This window comes from Strix aluco, chromosome 3 (assembly GCF_031877795.1).
Source record: "Strix aluco isolate bStrAlu1 chromosome 3, bStrAlu1.hap1, whole genome shotgun sequence".
Classification (NCBI taxonomy): Eukaryota; Metazoa; Chordata; class Aves; order Strigiformes; family Strigidae; genus Strix; species Strix aluco.
This window is the reverse complement of record NC_133933.1, coordinates 131,483,652-131,506,425: the sequence shown is the minus strand read 5'-3', so window position 1 is coordinate 131,506,425 and position 22,774 is coordinate 131,483,652. Positions and strand designations below refer to the sequence as shown.

The 22,774-nt window shown below is 51.6% G+C and overlaps 1 protein-coding gene across 1 annotated transcript; it reads right to left on the bottom strand.

Annotated features, from left to right (window-relative positions):
* Positions 1-6,988: 6,988 nt before the first annotated feature.
* Positions 6,989-21,738, bottom strand: LOC141921923 (fibrinogen-like protein 1). Its single transcript, XM_074820854.1, has 7 exons — positions 21,677-21,738; positions 20,214-21,046; positions 14,103-14,325; positions 10,911-11,048; positions 9,268-9,484; positions 7,849-8,044; positions 6,989-7,350 (listed from the first exon to the last, which is right to left on the bottom strand). Exons 2-7 carry the CDS (start codon positions 20,646-20,648, stop codon positions 7,204-7,206), a joined length of 1,356 nt encoding a protein of 451 aa, XP_074676955.1. The 5' UTR covers positions 20,649-21,046; positions 21,677-21,738; the 3' UTR covers positions 6,989-7,203.
* Positions 21,739-22,774: the final 1,036 nt, after the last annotated feature.

Genomic DNA, 22,774 nt, shown 5'->3' with positions numbered 1-22,774 from the left:
GAGGATGGCGGGCGAAGGAGACGGAGGGGGCTGTTCTAGCTGTGGCACGAGCTGTCCTTTTTTTGTATACAACAGTTGTAAATAAACTGCCTTGGCATTTCTTTCGTTTTCTCATGATCTGTGCAGTGTCTTGTGTGTGGTTTTTTTTTTAGAGGGGGAGGGGGCATCCCAGTGTCACACTGGGAAGGGGAAAAGGACTGGGGGGGAAATTAGAGTGGGAGACAGCATGTGCATCAGGGGGATGGGTCTGTTTTACCCCAGTGCTCCAAACAACCCCAGCCTGGTGGGACTGGAGCAGATTTGGGCTCCTTTGGCCCTCCAGCACTATCGACCCCTTGCACCCAGTCACACACCCCGGGCTCAGCCCATGCCCCCCTGGGGCGTACAGAAGTAATGTTCTGGTCCCAGAGCAGGAAGCTGGAGCCAAATTTCAACCATGTGCTTGGAGATGAGGAGTTGGCTGGCACAGTGAGGAAGCATGGAGGCAGCTGGACATGTGTCGAGGTCTACGCAGAGGCCAGATGACCCCTCAGTCTATCCATGGAGCAGGCAACAGCCAAACGTCAGGTCCTCAGGGCCAGAAGAAGAACCAGAGGGTTTATTCTTCTCCAGCCCTAAGGAGGAAGCAGCACCGATTCATCTCCTGTCTTTGTGCAGCCTGAGAGACATGATGGCACCAAAATTTAGAACCAGGCTCCCAGAGGGGCCAAGTGTCCATTCCTCCTGGGCCAAGGAGGTCCTCCCTGACTTGATCGTCTCCAATCTGGGCTAAGGAGGCCCCCTCTGATCCTGGTAAGCCTTGGAAGATGAGTGTCCAACCAAGGAGCTGGGGGTCCCATGGGTGTGGGATGTGGTGCCAACATTAATAGAAATCCCAGGGGGGGGATTCAGACCTCCCTGTGAACACAGCAGCCATGCTCAGAAGTCTCCATCATACCCAGGTGTAACAGCGAACGGCCACATCAAAAGGGACCATGTGAAAAAAGACATGGTATCAGCGTTGGGGTGGCAGGGTCCACCATGGTCACACAGACTGGTGAGACATGAGTTGGAAACCCTCAAAAGTCAGATGGGAGAGGACCTGAGGACAGCAGAAGAGCTTGTTACACCCAAGAAGGGAGAAGAATCCACAGGCTCAAGAAGGTGGTAAGATGAATGCAGCTAGTACAGATGATGGCAACAGGAATCCTGAGGTCGACCATCAGCAGACTGGTAGGAGCTGGGTAAAACTGCAGCAAATAAAATACTGGTTTGTTAGGTATATTGTATTTGAATAAACAAAGAATAATACAAAGAATATTGTTCTGCTCTAGGATTCTGTGCCATAGTCCACACCAGCATGTGCATGGACATCAACATGGGCATGAGGGGATGCAGGAACCACAGCACAATAGAAAGAGGGACCCAAGCTGGACTGAGGATGAAGAAAATAGGAAGAGACTAAAAGACTTTCCTCCAAAGAGCCTTAAAAAGCACCCAGAAGTGTTGAGGAGGGTAGCAGAGAAATGGGGGAGCAGAGCCAGGAGAGCACAGCTCTCCCCGGGGACAAGACAGCAGGTGTCGGGGGGAAAAATAGGGCACCAGGGTAAGAAGATGATGATGGGGGCACAAGTGATGGCATCAACACCATCAGGAGGAGGTTGTTTGGAGGAGGCCCTCCAAAGAGGATCAGGGTAAGACACAACCAGGCAAAGCACAATGCTGACGGTGTCAGGATGCACATCCTAAAATCTCTCGACTCTCTCCAGGCACTTGGAGCAGAAATCCATCCCACCCATAGCCACCTGCATCTCAGATCATCCTGCTCCATAGCCTGAATCCTGATGAACGTGGTTAATGCTCCAGCAAGGCTTCACAGAGCCACAGACTGGTTTGGGTGGGAAGGGACTTTCAAGATCATCCAGTCCCACTCCCTGCCCTGGGCAGGGACACCTTCCACTAGCCCAGGTTGCCCAAAACCCCGTCCAACATGGCCTTGAACCCTTCCAGGGAGGGGGCAGCCACAGCTTCTCTGCACAACCTGTGCCAGGGCCTCACCCCCCTCACAGGGAAGAATTTCTTCCTTACATCTAACCTAAATCTCCCCTCTTTCAGTTTAAAACCGTTCCCCCTCGTCCTATCCCTCCCCCCTGATCAAGAGTCCCTCCCCCCTTTCCTGTAGCCCCTTTCAGTCCTGGGAGGCCGCTCTAAGGTCTCCCCGGAGCCTTCTCTTCTCCAGCTGAACCCCCCCAACTCTCTCAGCCTGTCCTCACAGGGGGGTGCTCCAGCCCCCCGAGCATCTTCGTGGCCTCCTCTGGCCCCGCTCGAGCAGGTCCGTGTCCTTCTGCTGTTGGTGCCCCCAGAGCTGGACCCAGCACTGCAGGGGGGTCTCCCGAGAGCGGAGCAGAGGGGGAGAATCCCCCCTGTTGCCCTGCTGGACTCATTTTTCTCCCCTCGCTGCCAAGGGGGAGAGATAATGTTGGCTTAGGCTAAAGAGAGAGGTGGGCTACATCTCCCTCCTGCATCCAGCTTTTTATTGATCACAGAGGTTCACCTCAGATAATCCCCTTCCTAAACTGATTAATCTTTTCCGACATTTTCAGCATTGCAATTTAGAATAGCTAATGTGCAACTTCCCGGTTCTTCACCCTGCCTGCCTCTTTCTCTCCATTCCCAAGGTGTTCGAAGATCCAGCCCTCTGGCCATGGCCACCTCATCAAGGATTATTTGATCCACCACTCCAGGAGCCCTTTCCTGCATTTTCTCCAGTCTCAGGTCAGATGCATTTCCCAGCCATGGGACTGGAGACCCACAGAGCATGGGCTGATGATCCTCATAAACCTTCTCCATCTCCAGTAGAGACACTAGGTCCCAATTATCAGACGGATGGAAATACTTGCATTGACCTAACATGTCAGATGGAAACTGTCTTTGGACCTTTCTCTGTTTTGGGTAGCTGTGAGTCCAAACAACACCAGATCATGTAGCTGTTCCTCTAGCGAGTTGCACACACACAAAGTTCAGCAGCAGCCAATAGCCAGAGCCAGCCCCTGCTCTGCAGCAGGAATAGTGCATTTCCACATGGGCAGGGCTCTACATGGACGTCTGGTCAGTGCGGCCGTGCAGGGAACGCGACAGGGTGTCTGCCTCGTGGCTGCACTCAATGAAGCTCTGTCAATACAATTTCCTGCCCCATCTCACTTTAGACAGCACTATAATGGAGTCAGGCAAATTAACGAGGCAGGGGTTAGTTTGAGTGTGAAGGGAAAGAGCGGAAGAAGGAGCCAGGCTCACAGGTGGGAGGCCTGTCCTGGGGGAAGTCAGATGCTTTCTCCCCCAGTGCAGGACTGGGGTCATTTGGTGGGGTGTATTTAGTTTCTTGCTTAGCCACACTGCTGTGTCTTGCCCAAAGCCTGGTACCCAGGATACGCCTGGACCAGGACCTTCCTCCAAGGGAAGCTCTCAGGGTTGCCAGCCCCATACAAGGGAAGAGGTAAGGAGGCATCTCCATGTCCCACTCACTACAAGCTTTGGGGCGTGAGCACCCAGGAGTTCAGACTTTGCCTTCCCATCCTGCAGCAGAGCTGCTTTTGCAGGTGCTGGCTCCACTTCTCCTCCCTCCTCCCTAGGAGGAACTCAGGCATCCTCTGGCTGGATTTGGGGCTTGCAGTGATGAGAACTCAGGCTGCTCTTAGCTTTGCTCGTACCAAATATCTTCATCTTACCATGCAGAACCATTTGAGATGCTCCCAGAGTTTCCCACCAAGTTCCAAAGGGTCCTGTGGGCCCCATGTCATCTCTGCCCACCCCATGTGCCAGCCTCTGATAGCCCACAAGTCTCAAATGGCAGAAGACACCCACATCTGGGTGAGGGGTTGGAGCTCAGAGCCTCACACCTGGGCATCCTGCACCAAATATCAGAGAGGAGGCAATGGCAACTAGGTCCTTGCCTAGGTCGTGGAGTCCTCTCCTGAAGCACCATCCCACAGGCACAACCAGGATGTACAAGGGGAAGGCACAAAGCAAAGGTTTGGTGCTGTCAAGAAACCTCCCAAGGAGACATTTCACGGCACTTGCCAGACTCTCAGACGGGCTGAGACCTGTGCAGACCTTCTGCACCTGATCCCACCTCTCCTGTTTGAAAAGCCAGATGCAATCCCATCCCCAAATTCCAGCCCAAGCAAGACTTGTGCTGTCAGTTGCACCTCCTGGACATCAGAGGATGCCTGGGTGTCCTTCAGAGCAGACATGACAAGTGCTGCTCAGTTGCTACCCTGCATGTGAGAAAAAAAGTCTCTTTCACTGTGAATTCACACATAACAGATCAAAACATCTACAGAAAAAACATCCTGGAAGTGCCTCCAGGACGCCAAGCGAAGAGGTGAATCGTCCTGCCACCCACCTGCTGCTGGGCTCTCAGAGCTTCTCCTGGCTCATGCGTCATCCTGTGCAGGGACAGTTCTGCCATTTGAGGTCCTTTCTCCACTCTGTAGCCTCGTGCTGGTTTCTCAGAAATCATAAATTTGGACAAGGTACCAGCCGTTCATTCATGGGAAGCTGGCACTGGTGAGCAAGGGGTGTGGCTGGAGCACCGGGTGTCATAACTAGGTGGGACCTCTGCAGGGAACTGGGGAAGTGATTAAAACTGTTTGAGGGCAAGGATCATAGAATCACAGAAACACAGAATCTTTTAGGTTGGAAAAGACCTTTAAGATCATCGAGTCCAACCATTAACCTCACGCTGCCAAGTCCACCACTAAACCCTGTCCCTAAGCGCCACGTCTACACGTGATGGGGATGGGGACTCCACCACTGCCCTGGACAGCCTGTTCCAACGCTTGACAACCCTTTCGGGGAAGAAATTTTTTCCTAATATTAAAACTGAAAGGGTGCTGTGTGAACTCCAAACCATCCAGTGTGCAGACTCTGTGCATGAGGAGCTCTTTGGGCAAGGTGGAGGGGTCACGTCTGAAGAAGAATGATTCATCTTAGAGAGTCTACTCCAGTATGAACCCCATAACTGTCAGGGAGCTTTGGGGTGCAGAGTCTTGCAAAGCCACATGTACACAGGCAACCATATTAGTAATGCCATAGTAGGCCAAGATTGCCTCAATCATGACATCAGATTAACAAATTTGAGTATGGATGTAGCAGAATTTGGACCAATAAGGGAAAAAAAAATAATTAGGGACAGATTGGGCTGAGAAAAAGAAGTTCTAAGGTAGAAATAGAAAAAAAAAAAAAGGAGTAAGTTATGAAATCAGGTAAGGAACACAGAAGGATGGGATCGTTTGGTGGTCAGGAGATGGATGTCTACAGATAGTGGTGACACTGACCTGGGTACCCAACTGCATGGGATGTCCTTGGACAACTTGTTGGACTCTCCATCAGGGCTATGTCCAAAAGACTTAGTGCAAGAGGGTAACAAGGGAGACACTTGCACCCTGGTATGAAGAGCTGTGGGGAGGGAGGGATGGTAAAACGGTAATTCGGCAGTAATAGTGTGTGATTCATAAGGTTTAAGAGTGATACTTTTATCGTTGTGTTTAATAATGTGCAAAATCAGATTGCATATTAATAATGATAATGTAATCATCAGTTAATTAAGTTGTTGCTTATTCAAGTGATTTATTAGTCTCTTAGTAGGGTATTATCATGGCCTTTTGAATGCCTGCAGTCCAAAGAGGGAAGGGCAGGTCCTGAAGGAACGACATTATATGAGAGATGTGTGCGCCACAAGGCAAGAAAGATCTCCTCCCACCACTGGTAGTGCCCAGATGTTCACAGCAAGTGATGGTACAACAGCAGCATAGACCAGCCCAGACCCCAAACACCACCAGAACATCTTGGGAACACCCCCCAAGGAAGATTACCAAGGCAAACCTAGCAGAGGGAAAGACAAATAACATTGTTTTATTATCTTGGGGATATTAGTTTGTAGTAAGCTTGGAAGGTAACTTCTTTGCTTGATTTGCCCATGAAAAATTAGGTTCCAGGCAAAATATAGTCCAGAATAGTGTGAAAGCTACAGAAACCATCAGAACATCAAGCAGTAGACAAGTAGTTGGGAGGAATGGTGCTTTGTCTCTAATACATCTGCCTTTCCTCTTTGCTGAACCCTCTTTGAACTCATCCGTGCACATGAAACAGGAAAAAGGTAATCTAATTAAATGTTCATCACCAAACACAATCAGGGTTGAGGCCAAGTCCCAGCCTCCATCTCTTGATCCTGTGAGGAGGCAAAGTCAGGAAAAAAGGAGGGTCTTTCTCTGTAGCTACAAATGGAAAATTAAAAGACAGCAACACCAAATCTTCTTTATCTGGAGTAAGGCAGTTAAAAAAGACTTAAAATCATGTCTAACCACTCCTGCAGACCACTTTTAGGGTGGAGAGAAAATTCATCAGAAGTTCCTTGTCAGAGAAAGGACATAGAGGTGAAAACAGAATGGCAAAATGGAAAACCTTCCACAAATTTTATTTGTAAATCTTTTCATTTGGAGTTTTGCTATTGCAGGTAGCTAATGTCCGCGTGTGTAACACAATCCCTGCCAGAGGAGGCGAGGGCCACTGCAGATCTTCCTTCTTGTTTGTCCCTGACGTCATCTCTGAGCATTGCATGCTGGCTTTCCTGGCTTTCCTCAGGGCCATCTCAGCACCTCGGAGCCACCCTAGCCCAGCCCTGGCGTGGTGGACGTACAGACACAGTGATGTGAACAGAGAAACTCTGCCGAGACTGGAGAGATAATCATCTTACTGCACAAGAATTGGTCCCTCCCATCCCATACGGAAAACTCGTACAGGATTGCTGGTTCTTCTCTCTAAAACACTGTTGGGTTGGTAGCCAGAGCACTCAACATCTCCCGTCCAGCCTCAGTGTGTGGCTGATTCCCATCACCCAGTCAAATGGATTTAGTCTCAAGCCTTGGGGATGCCCAAGCCTGCCAAGTTCTGCTGCTACCTAGTGAACCAGCAAGCCACGTGCTTGTCCTTGCAAAGCCCTTCTCAGCAATCACCTCCACGTTTTTAGGAAAGCTTCACCACCCAAACACTTCTTAAAGGTCTTGACACGTCGGCTGTTGGTTCAACTGTCTTGAAAGCAAACAAGCAGCAACAGGCATCATGCTCGGTGCCCTCGGGGATCTCCAGCATCAGTTTTTGCTCACAGCAAGCTATTTCCAGCCCAACATTCAATGTGAGGTGAAATGAAAAATGTCCCAGGCTCCTTCATGGGGAGATGTGGGGCCGGAAAGTGCGTGGTCGAATCATCATGACCACCTTCCTCAGGGAGTAGTAGTCTGTGTCCTTCCACGAGTACCAAACGACACCATCTGGTCCCAGTTTCTTGCGGTTTTTAATGGAGTATCGGCCGCCCTGGGATGCACAGAAAGGGATGGTCAGACACAGGAAACACATGGAAGCATCATCCGGACGGGAGCATTGGAAAACTGATTGCTCTGAAACACTGGAGCAAAGAGCTTAATGACGATGTGGTGAAAAGAACATGTAACATTTCTCAGATGGTCCCAATGGAGCTGGCATCCATCCATCTCTGTGTGAGTCACCCGTACCACAAGTTTCCACCATGTGGTCCCAAAACCCAGCGTGCAGAGGTGGCTCAACACTTGTGCCTGGCGCATGGCACTGAAAAGGTTGGACTGTCTTGGTGCCCAGCGCTCATTTTGTTCCCTCCCTGAAGTGCAGTGGCTGGTCAAGCCAGGAAGGATTGCTATGATGTGAGAACCAACAGCCTCCTCCCAGCCCTGGACCTTGTGTGTTAACATCTGCATCCTCATCCTTCCACCTTTCCTTGTAGTACACCCCGTTGAGGTTGGAGAAAAAGCATCTTGTGTCCTCATGCCTCCACCTTACCTTGTAGTACACCCCGTTGAGGTTGGAGTAAAAGCACTGGTGGTACCACCAGCCTCCGTGGCAAATCTCAGCGCAGATGTTCCCCGAGTCGGGTGTGCTGAAGCTCCTCTTGTTGTGGTACCAGGCAAAGGAATCCTCCACCGTCCCACTGAACCCGTCCACGTGCAGGCGGTAATAGTTTTCCTCATCCTCAATGCTGCGAACAACAAAGGTGGGACTATTTAATGGGGAGTGTTCGAGTCTCCTTTCCAGCCCGGATACTGCATTCCTGGTGTGATCACCTAGCAATCATCGAGCTGCTCTGGCCAGCCTCCCTGCTGTGATTCATCACCTCTAGAAGCCAAAGATGTTGTATTTTTCCCTTCTGTGGGATGTGCATGACTTTGTCATGACTCAGGGCACTTGTTATAGGTCTGAACTGGGCAGACCGTGACTCTAAAACCACAATAAAGGGCTGAGGCAGCTTTGGCAAGACAGTTCCTCTAATTACACAGCACTGCCTCCTCTCCATGTAACAAGCATCTCACTCTTCACCCAGACTGAGCGAATTAGTAATTTCCCCTTGGGCTAGCAAAGGCTGAAGGTCACTGCCGTTGCATGTGACATCTGATCAAACAAAACAAATGTTGGGGTGACCATTCAGAGCACACATTTGCTGGTGGATGATACTTCACGGCACATTCAAGCAATGGGAGTTTTTTTTCCAGCAGTTTCAACAATTTTGGGGTCTACCCGTAGCCCTCAAGCTTCAAGTGTGCATAAGGTGCAGTGCTCCCTTGGACATCTTCCCATGGTGGATTTCTGCAGAGTCACCCATAAGCATTTCCAGTGCAGACAGGGAAGGGGTTCATATGGGACAGTCTAGACAGACCTGGTCACCCCTGATTAAGAAAAGATGAGGCTGATGTAGTATGGATAAATAAAACACTGGAGAAGGGGAAGAACAATAGACACCGAAGGATGTTACATGAGGTCCAGCAAGCAAAAAGCCATGAGGAGAGAGGGTAAAAATCAAAACACGATTCTAAACCAGACAGATGCTGGAGGACCTGCCCAGCAAGACCACGGGATTCAAAACCCTGTTTTTGATGTAGAGCTCAACAGTTTTGGCAGTAAAAATACCCCTGAGCAGCTGGGGACTGCCCATTGGGTCCTACAGCTCCCTTCCCCTGGGGCTGTGGATGTTGGCCATGGCCAAACAACACTGCACATTTACTAGTTCACACCCAGGCTTCAACCTGGAGTGAAATTTGGTGGTAAAATCCAGGTGAGGAAGAAAGGATAGGCAACCTAGGCCCAGTCTGAAAAGCTCTCTAGACAGAGTCATTCTGACCACAATGGGGTTCCCATCTCAGAAGGTCTCCCGACATTGAACCAGTTGTGTCTGTGAGAACCAGGGAAGGCCATCCCACTTTCTACCTGAAGACCTGGTAGAAGGCATGTTTGTGCTTGTTGTTCCAGTCCTCCAGGTCGATGCGCAGAGAATAGTCCCCTTGGGTCGTCATCTTGTGGATGTTCTCATTGCCCAGCCAGAACTCGCCACTGAGGTCCCCAAAACCCTCCTTGTACTCATTCCAGGTTCGGTTGAAGTCAACTGAGCCATCCTGACGCCTCTGGATGACCGTCCAGCCCCCACCTGCCAGGAGAGAGATAACATAAAATGGGAGTCTCAAGGGAGCATCCAAGGGTCCCAGACAGACTCCTTACTGGTGTTACCTCTGAGGATGCATCTGCAGCTCAGCAAGGTGTCTCCTTGTCATGCCTCCTCCCACCAAGTGACAAAATACAGCCTTGGTTGCTGCACGGGGATAAAATGTGATGCCCATCATAGCTCACAGAGAAGGGCTCCCACCTCTATTGTGTTGGTTCATGATGATGTTCCCCTGTTGACCGTCCCAGATTTTAAGGTGGTTTTAAATGAGAGGGAGCTGGTAGCTTTTGGAAGGCAAATGTTTTGGAACTGGAACAAACTGGAGATCCTGGAGTTTGGAGATTGTTATGTACTGTTCCTGCAGCACCACAGAGGCACATGAGCTCTCCCAGCATTGTCTCACTGTCTCCATCTGCTCTCCCATCTGTCCAAATCCCTCTCTCCTCTTTCATTTTATTCCAATATTGTAAGCTTGGGGCAGGGGGGTGGGGATGGACGGGACTGGGGCCATCTTTTTATTTGCTGTTTGTACAGCCTGTCACTCTACAGTGTCCAAGATTGTGTTGATGGTCATGCAAATAATAGTAATGACATAACAGAGACCACATTGTCTGAACAGCCTGTTTCTTAATGAGCACGTGCATCCCCAAGCTGCAATCACCTGTAGAACCTCCAACAGGCGAGATGCCTATGAGTGGGGAGCTGAACCCCTTCCTCCAGCATGGGACATATTGATGTGACACATCCATCCGGGCTGGAGTAGGTCCATGGGGCAAGGGACTGACAACCCACCGCCCCATTTCCCTGACAACCTTCATTATTCTTCCAAAATTCAAGTGTTGCCAGCTAATTTCGTTAGTAAGTTTGTCCCTTGGGATGACAGTAATGTGCTCTGTATGTAATAATAACCATATGGTATGGGAGGTCACCTGCTCATTCATTTACACTCCAAAATACCTGTGAGGGAGATTCCTATACCCTGTCACTTCAGCACAGCTACAATTACTGGTTGTCACACATAGGCCTCAACTAGCCAGAGATGCTCCAGATACCCCCCAGTGATGAGCTGCTACTCCAGAAGGATTTCTCTTTCCCCAAACCCTGTGTCATATCCACTAGTGTGTTGCAAATATCTTGGATGTATGAGGACATCTCAAAGAGCACTGAATGCCTGTATTTAGGCAACTGAATCCCAGCCATAATGTCAGGTTTGAAGTATTTATCCAAACCCCTCCTTCAGTCAGCAGAGAGGACGAGTCCTCTGTCCCTGGGGAAGAGCCCTTCTGGAGATGTTACTCTCACTGACTGTAAAGGAGCTTCGAAATAGCTCAGATATAAGATATAACTCTCATGTTAGTCAAATCCCACCCAAAGCTCTGCTGGAAGATGTTGTAGGTGCTTCCTGCAGTACCTTCAGTGTCCATGTCACACAGCACTTCAACAGGCATCCCTCCGAGCGAGGGCATGATGCTGTAGACCCCAGACTGCCGGACCCCATTGTAGTAAATGGAAGCACAGTCAATGGGGCAGTTCCTGGCGTGCTTCACCTCTGAGTGAGAAAGCAGAGCAACACGGCGTTTAGTGCACAGCATGGGGAAAGGGGCACACAGCCACAGCCAGCGTCATTTTCACACAATTGTAACACAGAACCGGGCAAATAATCCTGGATTCAGAGCTTCTTCTGAAGCTGAAAACCTCTGCAGCACACAGGCTTCAAACCTGAGTGCGGTGGCTTATTAGTAACAAGGTTTGTTAGCACAGATCTGTACTTAAGGATGCTGTGGCTGAGGAGCGGTCTTCAGTTCAACTGGTTTTGTAATGGCAACACAGAAACCATATGCGTTTTATCAGGCTCAGATTATATCTCACACTAAAATGTCTATACATGGATAAAGAATTGGCTGGTTCGCCAGCAATGGTTGGTGTAGATAATAGCAGAAGGTTTTTTTGTCTCCCAAACTGCTGCTGTGGGTTTTGTCTTACAAGGAAAGGGAATCAAAATAATGCTGGAGAACCCAAAGACGTTTTTAACTGGGATATGTCAGGTGGGATTTATTTCGCCTGGCAGCTGCCATCAGGCAGGCGGTCTCAGCTAGTCCTTAGAGACAGGCTTCTGCAGAGGGGAGTTCATCCTGGTTTTACGTGGGAGAGGAGAAAAGAGCTGCTCTCCCTGTCTCCCTCCATCACCTACCAAAGGAGCTCAGCTGAATTGCCTGCACAGAGGTGCATGTTGACATCTGAGATGCCCTGGGGCTGGCTTTCAGCTGTCTCATGTAGGCCCTGTCTTGTATCTGCCAGACTTATGTGGGTGTCTCGGATGCTCCAGAGTATTTCAGGTGGCACTAGGTGTCAGCTGGACTGAGACTCTAGTCATAGCAGTGGAAAGAGCATGCTGAAATGCTCTTGGTCCACGCACTGTTTGCCTTGTTATCTTCAATATCCAGCTCACGTGGGGACACACGTATGTAGACACCCAACATGAAGCATTGTTGTCTGTAAGCTGAGCCTCCCTGATGGGGTGAATCCCATCTTTAGAAAGAAAGGCACAAAGGCAGCTCACACAGGCAGCTCCCCTTCATTTTACTCACATGGCTAGCCCAGCCTGAAACTGGGCAGCACAGCCCGGCCTGAATGCCAGACTGGGATCACCGGGAGAACTAGGAGCCTGAAGGAGGGCAGAAAGCATACGTGGGAGATCACCCTTCCACAAAGCACTCAGAAAGGATGAGACCACAGGACTTGCAGATGACAAAAGATCCTTGTGAATGGGAAAGTGAGTCCGAGGGGGAATGATGGATGAAGAGCTACAACATCCCAGCCCAATAACTGGAGAGCATGGTGATTGGGAGGTCCCCATGCAGTCTGGTGACAGATTGGGGACATCCTTTGAGGTTGGAACCAACTGGCACTGCTGCTGCAGGAGAGTGTGTGGGAGAAACCAGTTGTGTGCAGAAAGCAGAGGTCAAGGAGAGGCATTCTAGGGAGCATCTGGGACGGCAAGTAGAGCCTGATCCCACTCAAAGTTAGTCAGCTAAAAGTGCAGCATCAATCAGCTGCACTTGGACTGGCATTCCCTGGACCAGAGAAGTCACCATCTCTGGACCAGAGAAGTCACCATCCTGGTCACAAGATGAATCCCAGCTCTGGCTTGCAGGTGGTGGTCACGGGTGTAGAGATCAACTCCGATGTCCTGGTTTTGCACAGAGCATTTCTTGCTCGGGTCTCAGAGGCACCTGGAAGCAGGTACCAGAAGAGCTGTTCATGCTACCTCCACCACAACATGGATGGCCAAAAGAGCTTTAAATGAGCACAATGGACAACTTAGACTAGATGACTCAGGGGAGAAATAACATGACTTTCCCACCCCAGATGTCACCAGCTCAAATCAAGTCAAGGTTGGTAGGTGAAAGCCATTAGCAATGCTCTGCGTGTCACCTGAGTCATCCCATCCAGCTCACTTCTCAATGGAGAAGATAGATGCTGTCTCTACAAGTCCCTCAACCTGAGTTCACCAAAGGCTGGAAGGTTATTCAGGAGAAATAGCACTTCGTCCTTCTCCAATCCTCCTCCTGGTCACCTGCTGCAGGAGACAGGATGTGGGGCATAGGGACCAGATTGGCACATCTAGTCTTGTCTTCTTGGAGACCACCACCCCCTTGCCACAGACCCAGAGACTCAGACAGTTTGCAAAAGCAACTCAGTTTCTCTTCCAGCACCTCAAAGTTGATCTTTGCAGATCCTGGCTATGGTAGGCCCTGGTCAAAATGTTTTCATGGCAGTGGGTTCTTTAGCAGAAAATGGGGTTTTAGTCAAACTGAAGCTTCAATTCTTTAATTGAAAGTTCCCATGTTTGTTAAAAAACAAAGAAAACATTCCAGGGACTAACAAGGAAAACAACCAAAAACCTGGCAATGATCTAAATGCATTCATTAAAAAAAGAGTGTGTGAGGAATAACAAAACGGTTGTTTTTCAAAGGTGAAGAGTTTCACCAAAACCCTAATTTCATGCTGTGAATTTTTGAAGAAAAAAAAAAATCTTGGTTGTTTTGTGGTTTTTTTGGATGGAAAAACAGTCCCTGGATCTGGGAGGAAGGCTCACGCAGCTGACTGCATGTGGGGTGATGGTAGGAGCAATGCCAGCCTGGTTGTCAGAACCTGGGCTGGTCCCTGTGAGCATCTCACATCATCCATGGAGAGAAAAAGGAGGCACTGGGGGACAGGACCTCTCTTCTAGACAGCATGGAGACATCCCTAGAGGTGTCCTGCTCTGAGGAGCCCTCCTGGCTGCCTTGGGAAGACAGGTTGGATGAGATCAGACTCCCAGCCAATGCAGGGGGGATTCAAAGCCCTTTTCCCACAGCCTTTTCCTTCAGCCCCGCTTGAGAGACATTGCCCAGAGAAGCTGCGGCTGCCCCCTCCCCAGAAGGGTTCAAGGCCAGGTTGGACGGGGCTTTAGGCAACCTGGGCTAGTGGAAGGTGTCCCTGCACGTGGAAGGGGGTTGGACTAGATGATGTTTAAGGTCCCACCCAACCCAAGGAATTTTATGATTCTGTAAAAGGGTGAAGCATCCCCTCCCAGCCGACCCCAGCAACTCCCCATCACCTGGATGGTGCATCTCCTCCTGCAGCCTCATCTCGGCAGGTCTGAGGCAGGCGGGATTGTGCCAGGCCCAGTCGGTCAGGACAGAAATGTTGTTTATCTGTGCCTGCATGTCGTAGAGCAGCATGGCCTGGATGTGCTGCAGCGTGCTGGCCTCACTGTATCGATGCTCCAGGTCCTGCACCCGTTGAGCCAAGCTGTGGTTCTGGCTGGTCGCCTCCTCATGCTATGGGCAAGGAGAAAGGTGGGGTGGGGGGCGATGCCTGAGGACTGGTATGGAGCTGGGGGCATGGCCCCAGGACCCCCAAGGGATGGGCAGGCAGAAGCATGAGGGCAGAGGAGCACTTGCTGTGTGCACCAGCAGAGACCAAGGACCCCAAGGACGGTGCCTGCACCCTTCCCCTCCCCCTGCAGCCCCACACCAGCCCCCAGCCCACCACAGGAGCCACCAGTAGCTGGATATTCCCAGGATCTGGTGCAGGCAGGACATGCACAGGCAGGCAGGGCAAGCAGATAGGATTCCTCTCCAAGCACCCTTCAGTGAGCAACCTCTTGCAAAAGGGATGTGGCCTCTACATATTTAACAATGCCACCACATCTGGGTTTTCCTTCCAAAAAGTTGTCCAATCTCCCCTTGAATTGTGGTATTTTATAATATCAACAGCTTATCAGTACGTTGCATGATGGGCCACCTCCTGCTCTCTGGGCAATGGCTGGTGTCCTGTAAACAGCAATGACCACATTCATGCTGCGCAAGGAGCGGGTGTGATACAGGACCCCAACTCCTTTCACAACCCTTTTGCTGTTTGTTTTTAGGACAACCAGTTTCTGATCCTACATAAAATATATGTGCAAGCTGGCTGGAGGTGCCCACAGCTTGTAGTAGGAGATGAGCACCCTGAGCTCCACCAGCACGCACCAAACATGCCCCCGACGCAGTCGCTGCAGACACCCTCACCTCTCTTGTTCAGAGTTCCCTGTCCATTAGATGGCAGAGCAGGCCATGAACAGCACCTCCATAATCCCACAGCAGCCTGGGAACCCCCCCTCCATCCCCTAGGCAATGCAACAACTATGCGTGGTGCTCCCCAGCCCCTCTCGAGGGTCTGGCAATCCCAGAGCCCCATCTGCGGTGGCGGGATGTTGGTTCTCCACCAGCACTGCCCTTCCCTGTCCATCTCTTCCTCCATCACCCACTCCACATCATTGCTTCAGGCTCACAAGTCACCCCAAGACCCTGAAAATAAATTAGTTTATTTTCTCACCTCCTTGTCCCCAGCATCAGGGGCAAATCTGGATTTTTAAGTGTTCATGCAAGTGTGTGACTTATTAAATATCCCTGGGGACACAGATCTGACACTGGACTCATCACTACCTGCAAAACTGCAGTGGTGCTGTTGGGGGTCAGGGATTTCCTTCAGCTGGAAGGGGTCTGCATGCCCAGGGTATGTTTTCTTCCCTTCCAGGTGCTCCCAGGACCCATCTCACACCTCGGTCCCCATTCACAGAATCCCAGAATCATTCAGGTTGGAAAAGACCCTCGGGATCATCAAGTCCAACCCTCAGCCCGACTCTACAAAGTTCTCCCCTACCCCACATCCCCCAACAGCTCATCCAAACGGCCCTTAAACACACCCAGGGATGGGGACTCCATCCCCTCCCTGGGCAGCCTATTCCACTCTCTGACCACTCTTGCTGGGAAACATTTTCTCCTCATGTCCAGTCTGAACCTCCCCTGTTGCAGTTTAAAGCCGTTCCCTCTTGTTCTGTCACTAATTCCCTGGGAGAAGAGACCAGCACCAACCTCTCTACAATGTCCTTTCATTCCCACCAGGACAGGTCTCAGCTTGCTGTTCCCAGGAGATGGCATCACCACTGCTGGGTTATTGTACCAATAACTAATGGCAGCTCTATAATATCCTTCCCAGTGCCACCTGAGCCTGCTAAAAACCCATCAAGCCTGACTGTATCCCCAAATCCAGAGCAGCTAGGTAGGCAGGGGCAGCAAAGTGGGAATTATGGTGTGCAACAACACAGTGCTTTCCTTCTCAGGACTGCAATGTCTCTGGCTCTACCATAAATCAGTCGTCCCCCCACCTGCTCTGTGAGCTGTGACGGATACAGGCTTCTTCCAGCTCCCTTCACCCACGCATCAGCTCTCCGAGTAAACCTCATGATGCTTTCTCCCAGACAGTCCCCTCCTCCAGAGTTGATACCTTTTTTTTTTTTTTTTTTCCTGCTGCTGATTAAAAACAGCACAACCAGCCCACTGCCACGGTGCCCTGATGCTGCTCCCGTCCCTGCATCCCACTGCACTGGTGGCACCGGGGCTGTATTTTTGCACTGTGGGGTCCTGCTCTGTACATGCCTCAGCTGTGCAAATGCAATAGGACTGGAAATGCACAGGGAAGGTTGGGAGAGGGGGTTCCTTTTGCTCCCTAAACTGCACTGGAAGCATGATAAAGATGGGGTCAACCCATCTGACCTAATTTGGGTGTCCCCGTTAGCCCAAGAGGAGCTGTGACCTGGAAGAGCCTGTTGCTCTGATTCAGCTCAGAAAGGGATGCTGAGCTCAGAGAGATGTCTCTGCTTGGACAGACAAGCCCACGCTGAGCTCCTGGAGAAATACTGATGGCAAACCCCAGGGAGCCCAACCAGCAGCAGCTGATTTATGAAGACGGATTAAGGGAGCAACAGCTCCTCGGTGGAAGGAACGGAGGTGGAGGAGATCTACCCAGGCTGGATGACGCCGGGGGATGAAGGAGGAAATCAGCTTCCCAGGCTGGGCACAGGCATTGGGAAGTGGCCAGACCAACACAGTGGGAAAACTCCCTACGGGAGAGTCCCGAAGCCAGTGGGGAGCTGGGGCGAGCAGCTCAGCAGACGTTGCTGCCTCTGGTTTCCTCTGTTCAGCTATAACTCCCCGCACAACATGCAGCTTTGCTCCTTGTTTTTCCCCTGCTCTGGTGCTTGGAGGGTGACAGAACACACACGTTGCCATCAGCAAAACTCTCCAGATTTTGTTTTCTTCCTTCTTCTTCTGGGTCTTCCATCCTTTTGGTTTTTTAGGCTCATGTTAAAAACCTGAGGTTGAAAGAAATGGCTGGAGGTCTCCAGCCCACACCCCCTGCAGAAAGCAGGGCCAATTTCTAAGCTGGATTCAGTTGCTCAGGGCCTTTTCCAGTCGAGGTCTGAAACTCTCTACAAATGACCTCAAAAGATCTCAGAGGATGTCCCCTTTCTGAGCACAGCAGTATTTTGGTGGCACAGATGTTGCTGGCACTGTCCCCCAGGTATGAACCACTTGGAGACATCCAGGTAGGACCCAGAACCTGGCTGCTCCAGGACACTTGGGTGCACCCTATGTCCCTTTGCTCTTCTTGTAGGGTGAGAAGCCCAGCAGCACCCCACAGCAGACACATCTCCTTCAGAGCTGTTCACCTGGGCTCCCATGGAGGAGAAACACGCTCTCCCAACTCATCCCATCCTCCAGGAGACATCCAAGAGGTCCTAGCAGCATCTATGTCTGCATCCACTGCTCATATTTCTACAAGATCTGCTGGATCCCATAGAAACCCTTCCATGGTAGACACTGGGGTCGGGTAGGTGGAATCCCAAACTTTGCTGCTGCTCCAGAAACATCCCTGTCCACCAGCTTCCTCCCAGCTGGCAGACACTGGCTAGAGCACCACGGTATGATGTGAGAGCACCCACTATCTGTCTAAGAACTATTCAGTACAAAAAAATAGCAAATAGCAGGTCAAGGGATAATAAACTAAGCAAAAAGACACAGAAATTACCAGGTGGGTGATAAGGGAGACAGTAAGGAAGAGCAGAGGCTTCAGCTACCGCTGATGGGCCAGGAAGGGACCTGCTGGGATGTGGCCTTGAAGAGGGTCCACCTGAACCCTGAAGAAGGGGAAAACATGATTGCAAGGAGTATTATGGGTTTGTGGGACTGTGCAAAACTAGTTCTGGGATGTAGAAGGGAAAGGCTAAAAGTGGGGAAAGGAGGGTGGATGGGCTGGGGAATGAGTGTAGGAAAATTGAGAGATGAGGGAGTTAAAAAAGGCTGGACATGCTTAAATCAGCCTCCAGTCAGTGCCCTTGTCCAGCTGAGCCTGATCTTTCTTCTTTTCTTATGCAGTCCTTCCCTTCACTGATTTTTTTCAGCGTGATCTCACTCTCTCCTATATGTGAGTGCTGCAGGATCTAAGTGCCTGCAACTGGAGGGCCGTGGGCCCCAGGGCTCACAGGTCTGGGTCAGGGTGTACATGCATGTACACAGGCATGTATATGTGTATGTGCACATGTGTGTGCATGTATATGTGTATGTGCCTGTGCATGTATGAGGGGTCTAAACACTAGCAGCTGGAAAGACCTGGAAGTATTTGCGTTTCTCCAGTGAATTTAATTGTGTGTATAACTCGCTAGCAAACTTCCAGCTGGACTAGCTGGTGAGCAGGAAGAGACCAGTATGTAGGGTAGGGACGTGCAGGACCTGGGCATGGACGTTAGAAGGACTGAGAGCCTGTGCTCCACATCCAATTCCCCTTCCTGAACACCAAGTGTCCTGCTTGAGGCCATCAGCTCCACTCCCTCTACAGCTACAGCCAGGCAACCAGCATCTCCGGAGGGAGACTGGTTCTGCTCCCTCTTCCCTCTGACCCTGAAGAGACCCTGCCATGGACCAGACACTTTGCCTTTAGATGGGTCACTTCAGAGCCTGGAAATGAAGAATGAACACTGCAGGGAAAATATTTAAGGCATTACCATCCATCTCCACCTTTGACTCTGAGCTGGAGAGGTCAGTGAAAGAGCTGCAGTGCCAGGTAGCACTGAAGCGTGTTTTGGGGCCAGCACAAGGAGCTGGGATTGGGGAAGGACACATTAAACAGTCCTAAGGGACAAAATGTCACCAGGGCATGAATGTGGAAAGTTGAGAGACTGAAGGTCTGGTCTATTACACCAGTGTGTCCCAGTGCAATTGCAAAGAGAAAATGGGAGAGGAGCAGTAGAAGGTGGGTGAGAAGGCAGGATGGGGGACAGAGGCCAACATGAGAGGAGGGACCCTCGGTGGGGGGCACTGGGTGGGTCTGCGTGAGCACGAGCACCCGTCCTGACTCACGTGCCTCCCTCCTTTCCTCTGTTTTACCAGGAACATCTCACTCCCACGGAGACACCCAAGGCACAGACACCCACCCAGCTCTGCAGCCTCCAGCATGGCCTCGCTCTCCCCACGGAGCTGCCCAAAGGAGGCTTTCCAAACAAGGATCCCAAGGGTGAGGATGAAAGGAAGCCAAGTCAAGAATAAATCATCCCCAGAGCCCAACCATATCAGTTCTCATCTCCTCCAAGAGCAAAGACAAGGGTGCTGTTCACCCAGCGGTCTTGGGGCTGTTCCTGCTGACATGGGTGCAAGCTGCTGGTTCTTCTGCACATCTCATCCACAGCCCAGTGAGACATCTGAGCTGGGAAATGACTCCTACAGCCAGCAAAATCACACCCTGCTCCCTCCCTGTTCCTGGCTACAACCCTGTGCAAGCTGCTGCTTGCCGCTGCTGAGGGCCAAGCCAAGTGTTTGTGGCAGTGCCAACATCTGAGAGCTTCAGAGGTGCCAAAGAAGGTTGGAAAAAATGTATTAGTGTGAAGCTTCAGGATGCGGGGTTGGTGAATGGAGCTGGGCTGGGATGAGCAACAGAAAGGAGACTGCAGGGTGAGTGCCGTGGGCTGGAAGCCAGGGTTTCACCTGGTCACCTGTGGCCATCTGAGGTGTGGTCCTTCACCAGCCACCCAAAACTCCAGATCTAGTCTGGGATCCCGCCCTGGGCAATGGGATGGATCAGCAACCCCTCCGAGGCAGGCTCGAAGGTGAAGGAGCTAGCACAGATGAAGGGTTGGTGGCTAATGTTAAGAAAGATAGGCCGGGAAGGCTCCTGAGCTATCACAGCAGGAGCAGCTGGGGTTTAATGACTGTCCCAGCCCGTGGTCAGAACACCACCATATTCTTCACTGGGTGTCCTCCCCCTACAAACTGCTGGGAGCTGGAAGGGACCATGGGGAGGGACCACAGGCACCCACTTGGAGTGGGGTCCACGAAGGGCAACCCTTTACCTGGAGTTTGAGGATTTTGATGTGGTGTCGGTGGTTCCTCAGCTCCTCCTGTAGCTCTGAAACCAGCTCCCGCAGCTCCAAGACCTGCCGCTTTCGTTCCTCATTCTCATGGAGCCAGTAAGACACTTCATCGGTGCAACGAAACATGTCCGGGCACCGCTGCTCATCCCCCTGCGGCAGCATGGCCACGATCTTACAGAGGCCGTTGGGCAGCACCTGGTTGCTGTATTCCCCGCACTGGATCAGGCCCGTGCGCCCCTGGGGACCCCCATGGTCTCTGTACGCCGCAGGCAGGGATTTCTGCAGCGAGGGGCTGCTCAGGGCAGTCACGAGGAGGAGAGATAACAAACCTGCCCTGGCAGAGCCAGTGCTGGGGTAGACCTCCATCAGGCAGGTGAGGAGGGTCCCCGGGGATGACTCCAAGTGTCTCATCATCAAATACAGTTGGGGAGAAAGGTGGCAGTCCCCAGGGCATAACACCAGGTCTCCTGAGAGCTAGCGGGTGAGGTTGAAACTATATGAGCATGAGTAGGGATCCTGGAGCTCTCGCCAAGGGGGTCACTTCGGCCTGTCCCCATAGAGAATCCTCCCTGATGTCACCCGGTGGCCACCAAGCTGGGATCAGCTCCAGCAGGAGCTCCTCCGCTCTCTTGGCCAGGCTCCACTGGCTTCGTGGGCTGCGTTTCCCCTCCTGAAGAGTTGCTGGTTGGCTTGGAGGGTGTCGAGGTCTGACCAGGGGTGGTCAGCCCCTCAGGCAGGGCTTTCTGCCCACTCAGAACTATGCGTGAGGAGATTGCTCCTCAAGATGAGGCATTCCGCTACACCGTTGCTCCCTGAAATGGGAACCAGAGCAAGGAGGAAGGTGATCTAGAGGAAGGATGAGCAATCAACCCTCCCCACCATGTTGCCTCCAAACAGCAAACTGTCCCCCACCTTCCCTGGCCCCCTCCAGCCATCCCCATGGCCCAGGGACACTGGGCATGGATTTGGGGCTCTCTCTCTGTCCCTGTGTAGGACTTTTTCTTGGCAGATGTAACTATAAATGGATTTGTTTAGGGAATGGTGACCATCTACATGGGAATCCCAGACCACCAACCCAGCCTTGGGCAGGGTTAGACCACCAACCTATCCCTGGGGCAGTCTGGATGGACCCTGGTTGTAGGCTGGTCCAAGGAGGGATGGAGGGATGATGGCCTGGCCACCATCCAGGTGAGACAAATACGTGACTTTGTCCCTTTATTTGGAGAAATCAGGTTTCCCTTGCAGCCAGAGCTGCTCTCTGATCCCTGCCCGACACCGGGGTTCCCAGCCATGGCATCACGTTCTGCGTCTGCTCCTAATGTTTCTCCCAACCAAAAGCCATCCCTGTCCCACTCTGGTGAGGATGGAGAACTGGGAGGGATGCCACAGCTCCCCAGCAGCACCCCAACTCCCAGCAAGCAGCACCCCAGCTCCTGACGTACCTTCAAAAGTCCTGGCCAGGCTCTCTGGCAGTGAGAGCAGAGATCAGTGAGCACCGACCAGCCATGGGGAGCAGGGTGTGATTTAGGGGACACTAAATGCTTATTCCCCCTGATCCTATCACCGCACTATAAATATGGCCAATAGAGCCGCCAGTCTCAGAGGACGCATGGAGGGAGGAGCACGGGTCCTGGTGTGACCTTATCAGTGTACTGGGGATTAAGCCAGTGCCTTGGCAGGAGGGCACAGCTCCCTCTGGCCTAGAAACCCCCTGTCCCACCCCGGGGATGTGTTTTGGGGAGAGAGCAGGTTCATCTGGTGTGCAGATGCCCTGCCCCATCCCAGCAGTTTTGGGGGGAAAGCTTCCCAACCTGGCCATGAAGGGGGCCCTGGGGCAGGGAACAGTCATCGTTTATTTTATTGACTAGCCCAGGGCTTCCTCTTTGCTTTTGCAAGGGAGTAATGTCAACAGGCCTGCTTAATTACATATGCTAATCATTCAGCCATAGGAATGTGAGCTGAAACCAGAAATTTCCATATCAGACAAAACCATTGGCTGTTGGGTTTTCTTTCCTTTATGTAACGAGTTTCCAGATGATGTTCCCAGACTGATTCCTACAAAGGAGATACTTGAATGAGCTCAGATGGCCTCCAAAAACAGAGGAACTGCCTAGAGAAGGGGAGCTTCATTAGCAAACATCTGTTCAGGTGGTTTGGAGAGGAGCTGAACCTCACTAGTCCTCCAGCAGCTATCCCAGATGGCCATATGAGTGTCCTTTGGAGGACCTGTCACCTCCATAGACAGGACCCTTCTGTACCACCAGTGGTCCCCAGCAATGCTGGAAGGAGGCTGTGGGTCTGTGTGATAAGGGGAGGACACATCTTGCATGACACCAGAGCACAGCAGCCATCTCTGTGTCTGTATCCACCACCCAGGGTGGCCTGGAGAAGGAGGGACCCCAGCAGCAAGCAGAGCCTGCCCTAAGCTCACCCACACTAATGAATGGAGAACCACCAGCCCAGGCAGGGAGCAGATCACCCCAGCTCCCCCCAGCCAGGAAGGCCTCCTGAGGACACCTCATCTTGTTGAGGCAGGGACC

Coding starts and splice junctions, on each gene's coding strand:
- LOC141921923 (XM_074820854.1), bottom strand. CDS start 20,648: ATGATGAGACACTTGGAGTCATCCCCGGGGACCCTCCTCACCTGCCTG. Junction 11,049..14,102: donor GGAGGAGATGCACCATCCAG/GTGATGGGGAGT, acceptor TTTCTCACTCAG/AGGTGAAGCACGCCAGGAAC. Junction 8,045..9,267: donor GCCTTCTACCAGGTCTTCAG/GTAGAAAGTGGG, acceptor TGTTGTTCGCAG/CATTGAGGATGAGGAAAACT.